General features: G+C 42.7%; 1 protein-coding gene across 1 annotated transcript in view; it reads right to left on the bottom strand.

Annotated features, from left to right (window-relative positions):
* The window catches only part of CNTNAP2 (contactin associated protein 2), a gene marked incomplete at both ends in the record, with an annotated part of 1,573,870 nt that overhangs the window by 301,615 nt on the left and 1,257,452 nt on the right, over nucleotides 1–14,803 (bottom strand). The window contains one exon of the mRNA XM_084230860.1: nucleotides 10,038–10,194. Within this exon, the coding sequence (XP_084086986.1) occupies nucleotides 10,038–10,194 (157 nt within the window). The remainder of the gene's footprint in view (nucleotides 1–10,037; nucleotides 10,195–14,803) is intronic.

Genomic DNA, 14,803 nt, shown 5'->3' with positions numbered 1-14,803 from the left:
CGAGCTTTTGGGACTCAGAGGCCCTGTTTTGGGTCAACCCTACTTGGCTGGACACTTAATCATGAGTGAATGGGTAATTCGGGGTGCTGTATTGGGAAACTATTATCCTTTTTACTCTCTATGCACATGATCCTATCAAAATTATTTTACACTGACTTGCTTTGTCTTTGTGTGCATGGATGGCTGGACCCCTTTTGAGTATGCAAGTTTGGGGGTCCTGGGGTTCCCCTCAGCCTGTTAACATTATAACTAAATTCCAGCTAAAGAAATATAAATAAAAGTAATATATAAACTCATTCTCAGAGGGACAAGTCATGCTTTAGTTCCCCCCTTCTCTAGTTCCCACCTGGAATATGAATGTGATGGCTGGAGCGCTAGAAGCCTTTCAGGATCCCGAGGATGTGGTCAAACTCTAAGAATGCTAAAGCAGATTGTTGGAAGGAACATGTGCTTGTTTTATTTAAAAAGAGATACATAAATTTTCATCTTAAGACACTTTTACTTATTTTTTATTATATGCAGCTCAACCTTACACTTAATCAGTGGCTTTCAACCCTGTTTATACACTTGGAACCTCCAGAATTTGCAAAATACAGAATGGCCAGACCTGGTCTGATCCCGAGATTTTTATTTTAATTAGTCTGAGGCAGGACTGATCATTAATTTTTTAATATTTCCTAGTAATTCTAATCAATATGATTCCAGACAGTAGTAATCATAGTTATAATGGTACATAGAATGTGTATGGGGGGTTTCAAAGTTGGGAATTATTATGGAAGGTTGTTGCAAAACTGTTCAGATCTGAAGTTTAAAAATATAGGGGAGCAAAAATCAGCCATCTCAAAATATGCCTCTGACAGAAGGTTGATTTCATGGAAGGGGCCCTGAAGGTTGAGTGGAGAGTAGAGGTTGCTTTTGAAGAAAATATTTACAAGTGAACTTGTGTCAGGGTATGTACTGGAAGACCTCGTCGCCTGATCTCTCTTCAATGGAGAAGGAGGAACTTAATCTGCTTACTTCCATCTACTGTGTCCTCCCTGGTAACCTCCTAACTGGCTTCCTTTCTCCTCTTCGCCCTCCAAGTCCCCTGTCTAAACTGTGTAACATGGTTTCTGAAGCCATGTGGGTGAGTTGGAGCTACTGAGTCTCTCCCGTGCACACCGGAGGCGTACATATTATCACGAAACTTCTTTTGGGCTTTTTCTCCAACAGAATTAAGGGGAAAGCTGTGTTGAAAGACAGTCCAGTATTTGTGAAAGGCCCAGGGGAAATGCCTGGCATGGGAAGCAGGGGATGATGGATTTCAGTGTCATGGATTTGAACTTTCAGTGAGATGTGTGCTCCGAGCAGGCCTGCATCGTTGTGGCATCCCAGGTACCCACAGTTGCGACATACCTCAAAATTGCTGCATTAGCTCTTTACTTTAGATTTAAAGATATGCCATTTAATTTGACACTTTTTTCATGATTGACTTTTGGGGTGGATGCATTCTCCCCCCAAAAAATATGTAATAGATCTCCTTTTTAACACATCTTGGGGAGAGAAATACCTATGGGAAATGAACTGTGTTTGCTCATAATGCTTGTTTGGAGCTTAGCTCTGTTTCTCTCAAGATTACTAAGTAATCTATTCTATTCAAGCCCATTTAGCATTCTGTTGGTAGGTTTATCTATCTTGGGAATCCACAGCATGCTCTGAACATTTGACAGGCTCACACCTGATTAATCCCGCTCCCTTCCCTGTCATCAATATTATTTAGGGGCAGTGGTCAAACCATATTGACACTTTGCTGACATCTCCTCCGGTGCCCAATTACCTTTCTGTCATGATACAATCCAGAGGTGACAGGGGACTCTCTGCCGTGCCCAGCACGTTGGCACTAAAGTATCCCTGAGACAGAATATAATATATCATTTTTATGCTTCTTCTGGAAACCAGGAGAGACATTTTCCTACTCCTGTTGCCAAGAGGTCTTTTAACTCACAGGGCGGCTCTGTGTTTTGATGCATCCAGCACCCACTTAGCTGAGCCTGGCTAATAGTCCTATTCTGCACCCCAAGGTGAAATCCTGATGAAAGAGAACAGCAGCACTGGCCTGTGCACCTTAGCCCTGACCCCTGAGAGGAAAGTGTTCTTTAAATGAGCTAGACTTTGCAGGAACATCCTGCTTAGAGGAAATCTGACCTGTAAATTTCAGTCCAGTAAGTACAAGAAATAAAAGACATGGGGCTGTAAAAGCTCCTTGGAATTTGCAGTGGCACAGCAGAGACTGAAACACAGGTTTGAGGACTAAATGGGACTAAAATAAAGAGCTACCTTTTTATTACTTTTGTCGAAACAACCTAATGAAGCTAATGGTCTTCATTAGATCAAAAGGGCATCCACAAAAATCTGCAAAGAGCTGATGAGACTCAACAACAACAAAGAAAATAATCCAGTCAAAAAATGGGCAGAAGAGCTAAAAAGAAACTTCTCTGAAGAGGAAATGCAAATGGCCAACAGACATATGAAAAAATGTTCAACATCACTTGTAATCAGGGAAATGCAAATCAAATCTACCATGAGATACCATCTTACACCAGTGAGAATGGCACATATTAAAAAAACTAGCAACAACAAATGCTGGCGAGGGTGTGGAGAAAAAGGAACTCTTCTGCACTGTTGGTGGGAGTGCAAACTGGTCCAACCACTATGGAGAGCTGTGTGGAGATTTCTGGACCTACTAAACATAGAGCTTCCATAGGATCCAGCAATTCCACTCCTAGGTATTTACCCAAAGGACACAGAAACATCAATTCCAAAGAGCACCTGCACCCCTATGTTTATAGCAGCACTGTTTACAATAGCTAAGCTTTGGAAACAACCCAAATGCCCAAAAATAGATGACTGGATCAAGAAGATGTGGTCCATATACACCATGGGATATTATTCAGCAATCAAAAAAGATAAACTCATGCCATTTGCAGCAACATGGATGGCGCTGGAAGGGATCATGCTCAGTGAAACAAGCCAGAAAGAAAAAGAAAAATACCGGATGGTCTCACTCCTAGCAGGAATCTAGAAAACTTAAATAAGGGACCAGGAAAATGAATAACTATAAGAAAGTGAAAATCAAAATCAACAAAACCTATGAACCAGAGACACTCTATGGGGTGTGGGGGGCGGGGAGGGGAGGGATTGAGGTCAAAATAAGGGGATTGCAATTGTATGGGGAATATAAAAATAAAATTTTAAAAAAAGGGGGCATCATTCACATACCTAGAAAGGAAACATCAAAGGCTACCATTTTGATATTTTATTTTACACACAAACACACACACACACACATTTGCATATCGACTATTGTTTTGGTCAGTTTAGCAGCCAAAAGGGTATTACTCATAACCAGTAACAGCTCTCCTTATAATATCACATCCCTGTAACACACACGAATAAGACCGCTGAGAGTTGAGTACCGAGAGCTGAGTGTGGGGACACGAAGGGCTTGCTCTCCCAAGCAGGACTCAGAGACTAAAAGGACAAATGTGAGTTTCACAGAATTCAGACCAATGAAAGCACCTTGTATTGTGCATGTGACCATAAGGCTCATGGCCTGGATGCCCTCAGTTTCACTGTGCTATGTGGGAGAAAGAATCCTCCTGTTCTAGAAGCTCATCCCAACAATGGGGCTGGCAGAATTGAGAACAGGGGGACTTTCTAGTTGTGGTTAAATTTACTCTTCTATCTGAGTTTTCTTCAGAGAACAGTTTGATATTGCTTTGTTACGTAACAGAATACCGGAGAAGGTTCCTATGTCTTTAATTTCTGAAACTACTTAAAAGATTTTAATCAGACAGATTAAATAGGATTGTGGCAAAAATAGTCAAAGGGTAAACAAGGTGCAGACAGGGATGAAGGCCAGTCTTCCGTGGGATTCTGCATCTTTTGTCTGCTGGGTGAACCCTTATGGACAGCTTGTTTTACACATGTTCTAGAAACTGCTATGCACATTTAAGAGATATGGTTCCACACACCTGTTATAATAAGAATCACATCATGCCTACTTCTCAACTTGCTTTCAGCAGTTTCTCCTCGGCCATCTCTAGGCAAGTTCTCTATATCTACTACATTTCTTCAACTATTGACAGCATCACTGCCTAGAACTCTACAAATGGGATTTCTATTTGGACTTGTTTTGTTTGACTGCTACAAAAAAGAAAAAAACGAAAATAAAACCTCGGTATTTGTATTCATCTGTATTCATTGAAGGCAGTAAACAACATCAGTGAGGGTTCAGTCAAAGAATATGTGTTAAAATTTTGACAGTAATTTCTCCAAATTGCCTTTTAGAGAGGGGATTCCTTGACATCTCCTCCCCTTGGGGGGGAGATTATGATGTGGAACTAGGTGAGGGTCCGCACTGCACATGCTGGGCGGGGCTGCTGTCCACAGGAGGTGTCGTGGAAAACAGAACCTGGGACAAGGGACCCAGGGACCCAGAACTGGCCACACTGACGGCTGTGGTGATGGACACAGTCCTGTGTGGCTGGAATCAGGAATCTACTCCTGAAGGGAATTCATGTTTGCACAGCCGGTCAGCCTGAGAAGCAAAAGCTCATCTTCTAGGACTTCAGGGAGGGCCTGGGCTGGGCTTGGTGGAACCGGACACCATGGGCTGGTGTTGGGTCAGCCTTTCTGGCATGGAGGTGGGGCCTGTTTACTCACTGGACCCCAAAGACTGTGCTAACGGGGCTTTGCCTTGCTTATGCCCCCCACGGATGTGCACACACTGGCCCAGACACAAATGTCCAGACACTCCACAAGTACCGTGAGAGAAGGGCACTCGAGCAGCAGAAGGCCCATCTTCACTGGTAATTCTGTTTTAGAATTGCTAATTTCAGATGAGATGATTTAGCTCATTGAGCGAGGCTGTAAGAGACCAGGAATTACCCGGTGGTGGGCACTTAGCTGAGACCAAGGCTCGCTTAATTAGGATTCTGGCACCGTAGGTGGGAATATTTACTATTGCTGTGAATAGTAAATCATAAATGTTAAATTACATTCAATCTCAGAAATAACTGTGCAAAACTTCTCACAGCATAGATAATCAGGCAATTATTGAGATGGTTATAGTTCTCCCAGGCCCTGGCTGCTTTGCCGCAAGACCCAATCACACTCTGAGCTACAATCTCATTTATCGCTGCTCCATTTTTTCTGTATTTTACTATAGTAAATAAGAATAAATGCTCAATCTAAGTTTTAGAGTTCTTTAAAAAGCAGCGTATGACATGTGGTTTATTGTTGAAGCTTTAAATTTAAAACTTACATAGAACTAGTTAAAGCTTTCAATTTATAAAGCGTTGAGAAGATTAAAAAAACATAGTCTCTGTTGATCATGACATTCTAGAAAACAAAACAAAATAAAACAAAAGGTGCTAGACTGGAGCTTTGGAAATATGAGCCTTCGTTTTGGCTGCTCATTTCCAGTGTAATTTTTGGAAAATAATTTAAATTTTCCTAGATCCCAATTTATGCATCTATAATTTCAAGAAATTTGTAGCCACTTCTGTTAGAGTTCAATCAACCCCAAATACTAATAAAAACAACCTGCCTAACTGTCATTTTAAACATTCACTTATGACAGCACTTTCCCAAGATCTTCACGAGTCGGGAAGTACCATCACTCTCTGTTTTGCAGAGATGAGAACTTGGAGAAGTCAACTGCCCCGACTTAGGCCACGGATGCAGGGATCGGCCTAGGAGAGCTTAGCCCTCATGTTTGTCTCGGTCTATTTTAACCAAACAATTCACTCTGGCTGAGGTAAGATTATTGGGAGGACCAACTTCCTTAAGGGGACACAGAGTCTGAAAACCTGAGTAGGCAGAAGCTTTATTTTCACTTTTATGTCACAACAAATGCTTTTCACATAGTGAACCCATGGATGTACGCGTGGATTTTCCTTTTTCCGAATCTCTCAGCTCATCTCTGTAGTAGACAAAAAGGATCCCGTGCGTGCCCCTGGGGGTGCATGCTCAGGCGCCCCGGGGCGTGACCCAGCGGGGAGGGGCGCTCCCTTCTCCCACTGGCGAGGCTGCCCCACGGGCCACTTCCTAAGCTGGGACCTCGGTTTCCTCTGGTTTACAGGGAAAACCGTCTCGCAGACAGCGAGTGTAGACAGCTGCCGCCTGGGCCCAGACCACCCGGTGCCTGAAGGATTTTATTTCCCCCCACTGACAATGTCCCTCTCATTTGTGCCTTGTGGGAAGTGTAAGAGCAGGGGCTTTCTTAGGACAACACCCTGATGTATTCAGCACAGCAGCTGGGTCTGGCTTCTCTTTTTAAGGGTTGATGGGGCTGGTACCCTTATTTGTAAGTCTCTCCAATACAGTCTATTCCACAACACCGCCTCGTGGTGCCCGGAGTGTGACTGGAAGCCATGACACAGCAGGTCCAGAGCGGGAAGGAACCCACTTTCCAGTTGGTTTTCACTTGTTATGATTCTTTAAGAGTTTCAGTGAGATGTGAAAAATTAAGAATTGCAAATAGGGCCTCCTTGGTGGCGCAAGGGGTTAAGACATAACCTATGAAGCTGTCCGCAGCCTCTGCAGCACAAGTTGGATCCCCGACCAGGGAGATACCCACATGGCGCAGCAGACCTCTCCTGTCTCCCCGGTGCTCCCCTGAATATATTTCAGTCGATCTGCCTGTTCTGCTCCCCACTCTGTCTCTGGTGAATCCTCTCAGCCCCCCATCTCTGGCCTGCACCCCAATTCTTGAATGCATAAATAATAATAAATAAATCTTTAAAAAAAAGAATTGCAAATAGCAACTGTATGATTTACAGAATATTTTCATGTTCTATATTCTACTTAATTCTCACACCAGTCTGCCAGGCAAGATTTGTTTTTATTATACAGACAACAAGTCTCAGTTTCAGAGGAGTTGAAAGCCGCCTCTGGATCTGCTTGGTCCTGAGCTCTCCTGGCTCAAGCTTAGCTCTTTCTTCACTGTTCCTCAGGGGGCTGGAACCCACCTCTAGAAACAAACCTGTTCATTCTGAAACACTGAAAGCATCCATATGACACGTCTGTGCCAGGTGCTGGTGAATTTAAAGACCAATTAGACTTCACTGAAAGCTAAGCTTGCTTTCTTGTGCTAGGTAAGGAAGATCATTTTAATAGCTATGTATGATAAACATATTCATTATACTTTTTGGTTGGCTCAAAATACAGTGCCTCTTTTATGAGGCATTAGACAGATTTTACAGAAGCCAAAGGGCAAAGAGGCCTTATCAGTGGCTCAGCCAGCGGGATGGAGACCCCGGCTGTGTGCGAGGCCCTGAGCAACTGCGACAAGTTAGGATCCAATCAGAACATTGCCGGGGGGTGTGTCTGTGCGTGTGGCTGAGCAGGCCTGCCTGCCATAAATCCAACCTGTGATCTGACTTCAGGTATGTTCTCGGAAATGGTTTCAGATGCAGATACATTTCTCTGAAATCTATATTTCATACAGTAGCCCCACTTACGGTGGTCCTCTGGGCTTAGACGTGATGCTCAGACTGAATAAGGCCGAGCTCATCATCCAGCCCTCCAACTGTCACTGCTTAACCTAACAAATGGCCTCACTTTGACTCCACCTCTCCGGGCCCAGTGGGGAGCCAGCTGCTCCCCTCTGCGCTCACAGCCAGGCCTGTCACGGCCCACAGACACCACTCCCCACACAGCTCCCAAACATCCTCTCCTCTCTGTGGCCTTACCCTGAGTGTCCTTCAGGGATTCTTGGGACACACTCTTCCTTCCCTCCTGCCCCCATCAGGCCTCCCTCCCCGGGGCTCGCTGCCAGGGAACGTGAACTCCTACCGTCTGCTCAAGAACGGAGCCTCTAATGTCCTACCACTTACGCGCTTCGCCTCATGGCGTTCCTTCCCTCTTCTCCGGGTCACATTCCAAACCCACTGCACTGATGTTTCCCAAACTCGCTGAGCTTACTCAGGCTTCGCCCAGACAGGCTGGCAAGGGGCAGAGCGCCCCACATGGCCAGGCGTCTCCTTCCAGTGCCCCTCGCCTGTGAGATGCTCCCAGTCCTCTGTCCACTCCTCAGCCAGACTGACCTCACCTTCCACTGGTTTTGCAGCGCCCTGTGCGCGTCTCCACAGAGCACTGACTTATCACACTATTTGCTAGCTTTGTCCTCCATGAGTTGTTGAGCTCCATGGGACAGACAGCATGTTCTTCTGACATTGTGCCCCGAGCCCCGACCATATCTGCCAAGGTGAAAGCTCGCGTGGCTGCCTGCACGACATTTCCCTTTTCATGAGCACCTCAGCTCTCTCTGTGGGAGGACAGAAGCAGCTGAGCTTGCCGGGTGGGTGGGATGATGGACCGTGTGGGAGATGCTTCCCAAAAGGTCTGTGAGCCCATGCCAAACAGACATCATCTGAGAGAATGTATGGGACCTGCTTCAGGGCACACACCCGCAGCAGTGACAACGAGAGCATGAGTCAGGGCAGAGATTCTCGGTCCTGTTAGTCACCCTTTTATTCCCAGTACTGTGAGTTCAACCAATATTGACATTCTCCTGGCTTCCCAATCTTTTTATAGCATGTACATGTGTGTGTACCTGGAGAGACGTCTTCTAAACAAACGAAATAAAAAATTGCATGACATGATTTTCTCTGTACCATAAACCACAATTAAAGGATAATGATTCCTATTGGTGCACCCACAGAAATTCTAAGCCACTGAAATATACAGCTTTGGTGACTCATTTCATTTGCTAAAAGAAAAAGGGCTTTTGGAAGAGAAGGGACATTCTCCCTGAAAATCACGTAACTTGACATTCAGAATTAGTTTTCAGTTAGCTGGCAGAATGAGCTTGTCTTGTAAATTCCCTTTTTTTTTAACAATAAATTTTATTTTTATATTTTATATTTTATATTTATATTTTATATTCCCCATACAATTGCAACCCCAATCCCTCCCCTCCCGCCCCCACCCCCCATAGAGTGTCTCTGGTTCATAGTTGTTTGTTGATTTTGATTTTTCACTTTCTTATAGTTATTCATTTTCCTGGTCCCTTATTCAAGTTTTCTAGATTCCTGCTATGAGTGAGACTATCCGGTGTTTTTCTTTTTCTTTCTGGCTTATTTCGCTGAGCATGTAAATTCCTTTTAACAGTGTAAAGCAGACACACAGGAGGCAGGCTGGTGGGCTGGTCACCCCCGGGAATTCGGGGTGCTGCTCTCTGCTGCCGCCCAGCGGCAGGAACGCGCACCGAGCACCTCTCCATGGTGCTGAAATTGCCAGCGCAGGGGCGGGAGTCTTCGCTTCGGGGAAGTACCGCGCTTTGGTTATGTTCTTGCACCTCTATTCTGGGGCCTCCCTTGCACACGGAATGACAGCTGATTTTATCTTTATCTATTACTGACACTGGCCCAGCCAGTCACCATGAAGCAGGACAAAAGCCAGTAGAGAGATGAAAGGAAGCCCAAATAGATCTTTCATGAATTGATTTGTATCAGAGCTATAAAGAGTTCAAAGCATGAAAGAAAAGCAGACAGGTAAGCACTGCTGCTGAGCACAAAAGCAAATAACTATTTTTTCCTTTTGTCCTCCCGTCCCCCAGTCTCTTTGTCCTTCTTGTCCAGCTACTCAAAGCAAACATTGCAGGAGGTGGGTGGGGTCCCCTCAGGAGACTGTTGACGGTGGCTGCGCTCACACGTGGCACAGGCTCCAGCTAGGGCTAGCAGCCTTCCCCTCTATTGTTATGAAGCACACTTTACGATGCAAATCACTGTTTACTACATGGCTCATTATTTTCCTCTCTGAATTAAATATGAACACATCAATTACCCGTCGGTCTATTTCTAAATGCATACCCTTGCCGCACCGACCTCTTTCTGCTTTTATATTTTTCAGAATATTCCTGACATTTGTCAACTGGGGTAGTTCTAACCTTTTCTAAAGTATTATCTTATTATTTCAGCACTTTTCAAACTTTCCCTTCTAGTTGTTCTGACCTACAGGCACATTGGGTGGGTGCCCCCCCCCCAACTCACCACTGCTTGTAATCCGCGTCACAGTTGCAGTAGTACTTGGGGTCGGTGCAGTTGCGCTCGATGCCACAGGCACATTTCTGAATTCCAGGTCCAGAGCCTCCCCAGTAGTAGTGCTTCTCATTGGCTTTGCCAACCCACCAGGTGTAAGGACTGCCATCTATGAGAGAGGGGAAAGGCATATTGAGGTGGGAACAAGACTAAGTCATTCTAGTGTCACCCTCACACCCAGGTTCCCTAGCGGCAGCATCCTGAGAGTCTGAACCTCACTTAACCCTCATAAAGGTTCATTTCAATATTAGGAATATTTCATAAACATGTTAGAAGGAATGGCCAGCCTCATTTTCCCACCAGGAGATGCACCTCTTTCTTTAAAAAACAGGTTTACATGCAAGCTTCTGTCATCTAGGAGCCTGTCTGTAAATTGCTGCCCAGATGGGCTGTGTCCACAATGAAGAAATAGGGACCAGGCATTGATTTTGGAATATTCAACTAAACTCATGACTAGCCATGATTTTCTATGAAATGATAACCGTGGAGATCATAGAATGTTAGAGCTAAATGTGGACTTTCATTGTCTCGATACAATCTCCTTATTTTACAGGTTAAAAAAATAGGTCTAGAAAAGGGTGATTTTTTTTCTATCATACAGATTTGCTACCAAACCAGACATTATGTCTCAAAACATTGTACATTCTTTCCTTTATCATTTGGCCCAATATTCACTCATTTATTCATGCATTTAATCATCAAAAATCCATTGAGTTTCTATCATGTATCATATATTATAGTAAACTCAGAATGGAGGCGAAAGACACAGCTTGAGAATACAGTTTAATATGACGAACAAAGAGGACAGTGAGTGAGGAGAAGGAGGGCATGAAGGATGTGTTCTCAGAGGAGGTGAAGTATTTGGGCTGTCTTCAAGGTTGAGTGGATTTTAACCAGGTGGATAAGGATGTAAGAGAGAAGAGGGCCCATAGGCAAAGGGAGGAGAGAGTATTTTCTCCATGGAAAACATACACAAGAGTGTGAATATGTGCTGGTATATGTGTATATATATATGGTACATGTATATATATATATATGGTATATGTATATATACATGGTACATGTATATACATGTGGTATATGTATATATACGGTATCTGTATATATATGGTATATGTATACATGTGGTACATGTCTATATATGTGGTATATGCATATATATCATAGAATAGGGCTGAAGAGGATTAACAAGAGCACCTTGAGAATAGAAAGAGAGGAAGGTGGCCACAGTGGAGGTCAAGACAGAAAGTAGTCAGAGGGTGGAGGGAAAAATGAGGACAGAATCTCTAAAAAATCAATTTGCTCAGCAGTGTCAGATTTTCTAATAAGTTCATTAAGACGAAAATTTAAGGTTTTTCTTTAATTTGATAGGCAGGGTGCATGGAAGACTCCTGAGAGGGGTTTCAGGTGAATAGTGGGGAGAAGTCACAGAGCAGTAGGCAGAGGAGAAAAGGAGGACCTGAGAACAACTTCTCTTCCAGGAAGCTGGGAATGAATGGAATTAGGGAGGCAGGGACAGCCAGAACGCCAGCAAGGTGAACCTGTGCTAGTGTCTGTCTCAGAAATAAAGTTGGGGAAAAGTCTTGCACTCAGTGAGTTATCGTATAAGCAGACACAACTTACAAGCAAATCTTGCAATAAAGTAAGGGCCTTTTTAAAGTTGGCAAGTTTATTGGATTTGCCAACAGTTTCCTTCAGAACTTTTTTGTTTAAAGGTGGGCAATTTAAAGTCATAAACTAGGTACTGACTCTAAAGTTCAGGTTTGATGTAATGAATGAGCAAATGCTCTGAACTTCAAAAGGAGGTGTCTGGGTAGTTTCCTCCTTCATAGAAATTTCTAGATTTTCCCAGTTGTGTTGATTTAATTTGGAAAAGTTGCTATTTTTCCCTTGACAAGGTCTGTACTGGAAAACAGTAGAGAGGGAAATTTCAATACTTGTTACAGAGAAAGAAGCAGCTCTGGAGGTAAAGGTCCACTCTGAAACCCTGACTTCTGTCTATCTTATGCCAAGAAGGTGAACCTGTGCTAGTGTCTGTCTCAGAAATAAAGATGAGGAAAAGTCTTGCACTCAGTGAGTTATCATATGAGCAGACACAACTTACAAGCAAATCTTACAATAAAGGGCCTTTTTAAAGTTGGCAAGTTTATTTGATTTGCCTTGTGCCAGAATATAGGGGTGCTGTGTTTGCTTTTCATATTAAAATTATTTTGTTTTTCCCTTATCTTTCTCTCATGCAAATGAGCAAAGCATCCAGCATCTGATGCTTTCCAATACTGAAAGCATGACAATAATAAATTCTTGTTTTCTTTTGATGTAGTCAAATGTTTAAAAATCCCATTTATTGAACCTATAAAACCTGAGCCAGGTCATTTGGCCTGTAAGCTGCACTGGGTCCCCACTGATTCTATTTCTAGTCATGTTATAGGAAGAGGACAAAGGTGGACAGTGCCACACTGCCTTGCCAAGGCCTCGGAGGACTTCCAGGCCACAACTGGACTCCCTGATATAGAAACATGGTTTAATTAGTTATCACATATATGCATTGTACTGCATCTTTTCAAGGTGACCTAACACTAATTCTTTTTCTGAAAGGAAATCCTGGTTACTATCAGTTTTTTTTAAACTTGGGGATACTAATATAACTAGTGGAAGGGAGGAAATAAAGCAGACATGACTGGAGTTAGTGTGTCGTCTGGCAGGAAACTCTTGCTCCACTCAAATAGCCAGTGAAAGAGTACAGATCTCAGACCCCAGCTCAGTCACCTAGGATTCCTTCCTGGGACCAGCAGAAATAATCTAACACTGCTCTGTTTTCATTATGGACAGTGAGTGTAAGTTGTATGAACAGAGAAGCTGTGGAAAGCTCTTTCCATATCCTCCATGAACAGAAGAATGTCAATAAACAAAACATATTCCAGGGAAAAAGCATTTTTTGTTCTGTCATTAGCATTGGTTAATTTGGTTAAATCAAATCACTCTTATTGAAGTAAGATATTAATTTGGTGTATATGTTATATTCAGCAGGAAGAGAAATTTCAATCTTCATTGAACAAAAAATTGCCTTATTCCAGAGCTATGCTAATGAAGTGTTACTTTTTGCTTTACAAATCATTATTTACCTGTTAATTGGCTTTGGATAAAAGCAGTTGAAGATGATAATAATAATGGAAAGAACTTTTAAAAGAATAAGAAGTGATGGGAGAAGAAATAATTTAATTACCTAGTGCCAAGAGTTGAAGAACTTCTCTAACCTCAGAATACGAAGATTTTTGTTAGCTTTATTAAGTAGGTGTAATCACCATAGCAAGATTAGGTAATGATAAACCATGTCTAAATTAAAAGAAGCTAAATTATCAGGGTAAGGAATACAGTATCAAGACAGTCAAATACGCATCTAGTTAAATATAATCATGACACAGTTTGGACTCACTTAAGATCAAGTTGTATTACCATGAAGGGTTTATTATGGTTTGGATGCTTAAGCTGCTAAGGGTTTATTATGGTTTGGATGCTTAAGAAAGGGAGAGAGAAAAGCAGCTACCTCTCTTCATGGTTTAAAGAAAGCAACAGATCTGTTATTTCTCCAAAAGCAAGTTGTTTCAGAAACATCACGGCAAATTCTCAGGGACCTCATAATGAAAATGTGATCCATACCTGTGATTTCCTAAATGTATTCTTTGGAACTTCTGGTCCACACAGAGTAACCTAACAGTCTGCTAAAGTAAATTGTATCCGGCACATTCTATGACAAGACAGGGTACGGTCATGGGGACATTTAATTAGTTCTATTCCTATCACTTCTGTAGGATACTAAAAACAATGCCACAAGGGTCTTATAGCTTCCAAAATGAAAGCAAAAATATCCATTTAATTTGAGGAAACTGAGTTTTATTATATCTACTACTATCTGCTCATCTTCAAATTCGGTGAAAGAATCTCAAGAGGAGTCTTTGCTTTTTTGCACAGGAGACAGAAGAGGGGCAATTGCCACAGGACCCTGCCATCCAGAACTCCCTCTAGTGCCCCCTGTTGGCGGGTCCCTTACAACCCTCAGTCCTGGGAGGATCTTGTTGCGTTGGCAGCACTCTGGCTGTTTGAAGTGCACAAAGTGGGGGATCATTTTTACAAAGACGTGACTCATGCTTTGAAAAATCTCCTACACCCTCCTCCCTCCCACTCTTACCAGGGCACCACCAAATCATTTTTCTACCACTTCATCAGTTAATCTCAGCTGACCACGCTGATCTGATTATATTAATCCATACCAAGCTATGAGCAGTGATGATAGACACGCGAAGTATAGACATCTCTAACTGGAACAATTCCAGACTGTGCGTGCGAATCAGTTTGGTTTCTATGAGAACCTTCCTTCCAATGCAAATGACCTAAAGCAGAAGGAGCAGTAACATATCCATTTAAAATTTCCAGTTATTTTTCCCAGAATAATCTTGTCATTGCAACCTTTTATTTTGTAATTTCATAACTATAGTCCTAAGTCCAGATGCCTGTATTTTATACTTAGATTAAGAACCTTAAAAATAAAATTAAAAATTACTTTAGCAGACTATTAGGTCACTCTGTGTGGACCAGAAGTTCCAAAGAATGCATTTAGGAAATCACATGTATAGATCACCTTCTCATAGATACAAAAAACCTATCATGTCCAGCTGCCTCTAATTTTTGTGAAATCAGATTATTAAGCCAAATCACAATAT

Source organism: Talpa europaea (genome assembly GCF_964194135.1).
Source record: "Talpa europaea genome assembly, chromosome: 3".
Classification (NCBI taxonomy): Eukaryota; Metazoa; Chordata; class Mammalia; order Eulipotyphla; family Talpidae; genus Talpa; species Talpa europaea.
This window is presented reverse-complemented; position numbering and strand designations above follow the sequence as displayed.